This window comes from Phytophthora parasitica (assembly GCF_000247585.1).
Source record: "Phytophthora parasitica INRA-310 unplaced genomic scaffold supercont2.7, whole genome shotgun sequence".
Lineage (NCBI taxonomy): Eukaryota > Oomycota > Peronosporomycetes > Peronosporales > Peronosporaceae > Phytophthora > Phytophthora nicotianae.
In genome coordinates, this window is record NW_008648993.1 from 1751372 (window position 1) to 1752191 (window position 820).

At 45.1% G+C, this 820-nt stretch overlaps 1 protein-coding gene across 1 annotated transcript; it reads right to left on the reverse strand.

Moving 5' to 3' along the window:
• Nucleotides 1–171: 171 nt before the first annotated feature.
• PPTG_21709 (hypothetical protein) lies at nucleotides 172–551 on the reverse strand (the record flags this gene model as incomplete). The annotated part of the gene is made up of 2 exons (XM_008899342.1): nucleotides 172–470; nucleotides 536–551. The coding sequence occupies 2 exons, from the start codon at nucleotides 549–551 to the stop codon at nucleotides 172–174; spliced, it is 315 nt and encodes a 104-aa protein (XP_008897590.1).
• Nucleotides 552–820: the final 269 nt, after the last annotated feature.

Here is an 820-nt window from a genome sequence, read left to right on the forward strand (position 1 = left end):
AGTAGATCACTTGTATAATAGAATAAATAATTCTATCTGGTCACTCTCTTTTCCTTTTTCCTCGTTAGCAATCTGCTGTGTGTAGTTCTGAAGCAAGCAACGTTGCTTGAGAAGTAGATATTCTTTACCAGTATCGGTTAGGTTGGAAGTTGGTGTAGCCATAAATGACATCTATGATTGCTCTTGCAAAACCTGAAGCTTACGCTTGGATACGGCTAGCTGTAATTTCATAACAGTGACTTGTGCCGTCACCGCCGTGGCCAAATCTCGTTGAGCTTGAGCAGCCGCTCTATCCCCGGCTGGCTCAACTAGCTCCAGCTTAGCTCTCTTGATGAACATGGAGGTGAGAGCACCCGTGGAGACAGAGCTCTCACCTCCATGTTCATCGCTGCTCACGTCTGTCGAGGATCCGTCATCACTTGCACGGCTACATGCACTATCTTCGCGTTGTATTTGCCGCTTACGAGGTGCTGTGGCAACGGTGTAGTCTCAGTACGGATGAAACTCTGCGCTAAATGAATCGTAGTGTTCATACCCGTCGCGCCAACCATGTTCAAAAGTGGCATATCGAACCATTTGTCTTATAAGTGCAGTCCATAAGGACGACATCAGAGTTATCCTTAAAAATAGCGGCAGCTATCCGGAGAGCAAAGAAAAGATGCGTATGTCGTTGAGAAGAATCAACTTAATAGCCATAACTTCTTGCAAAATTGTTCAGCAGCTCTTTACCACACTCTCTACGAAAACGCTTGTGCGGGGGAACTTGAAACAAATACCTATTGGATTGTGTATACACGGAAGAAGACACTAGATTAACAGA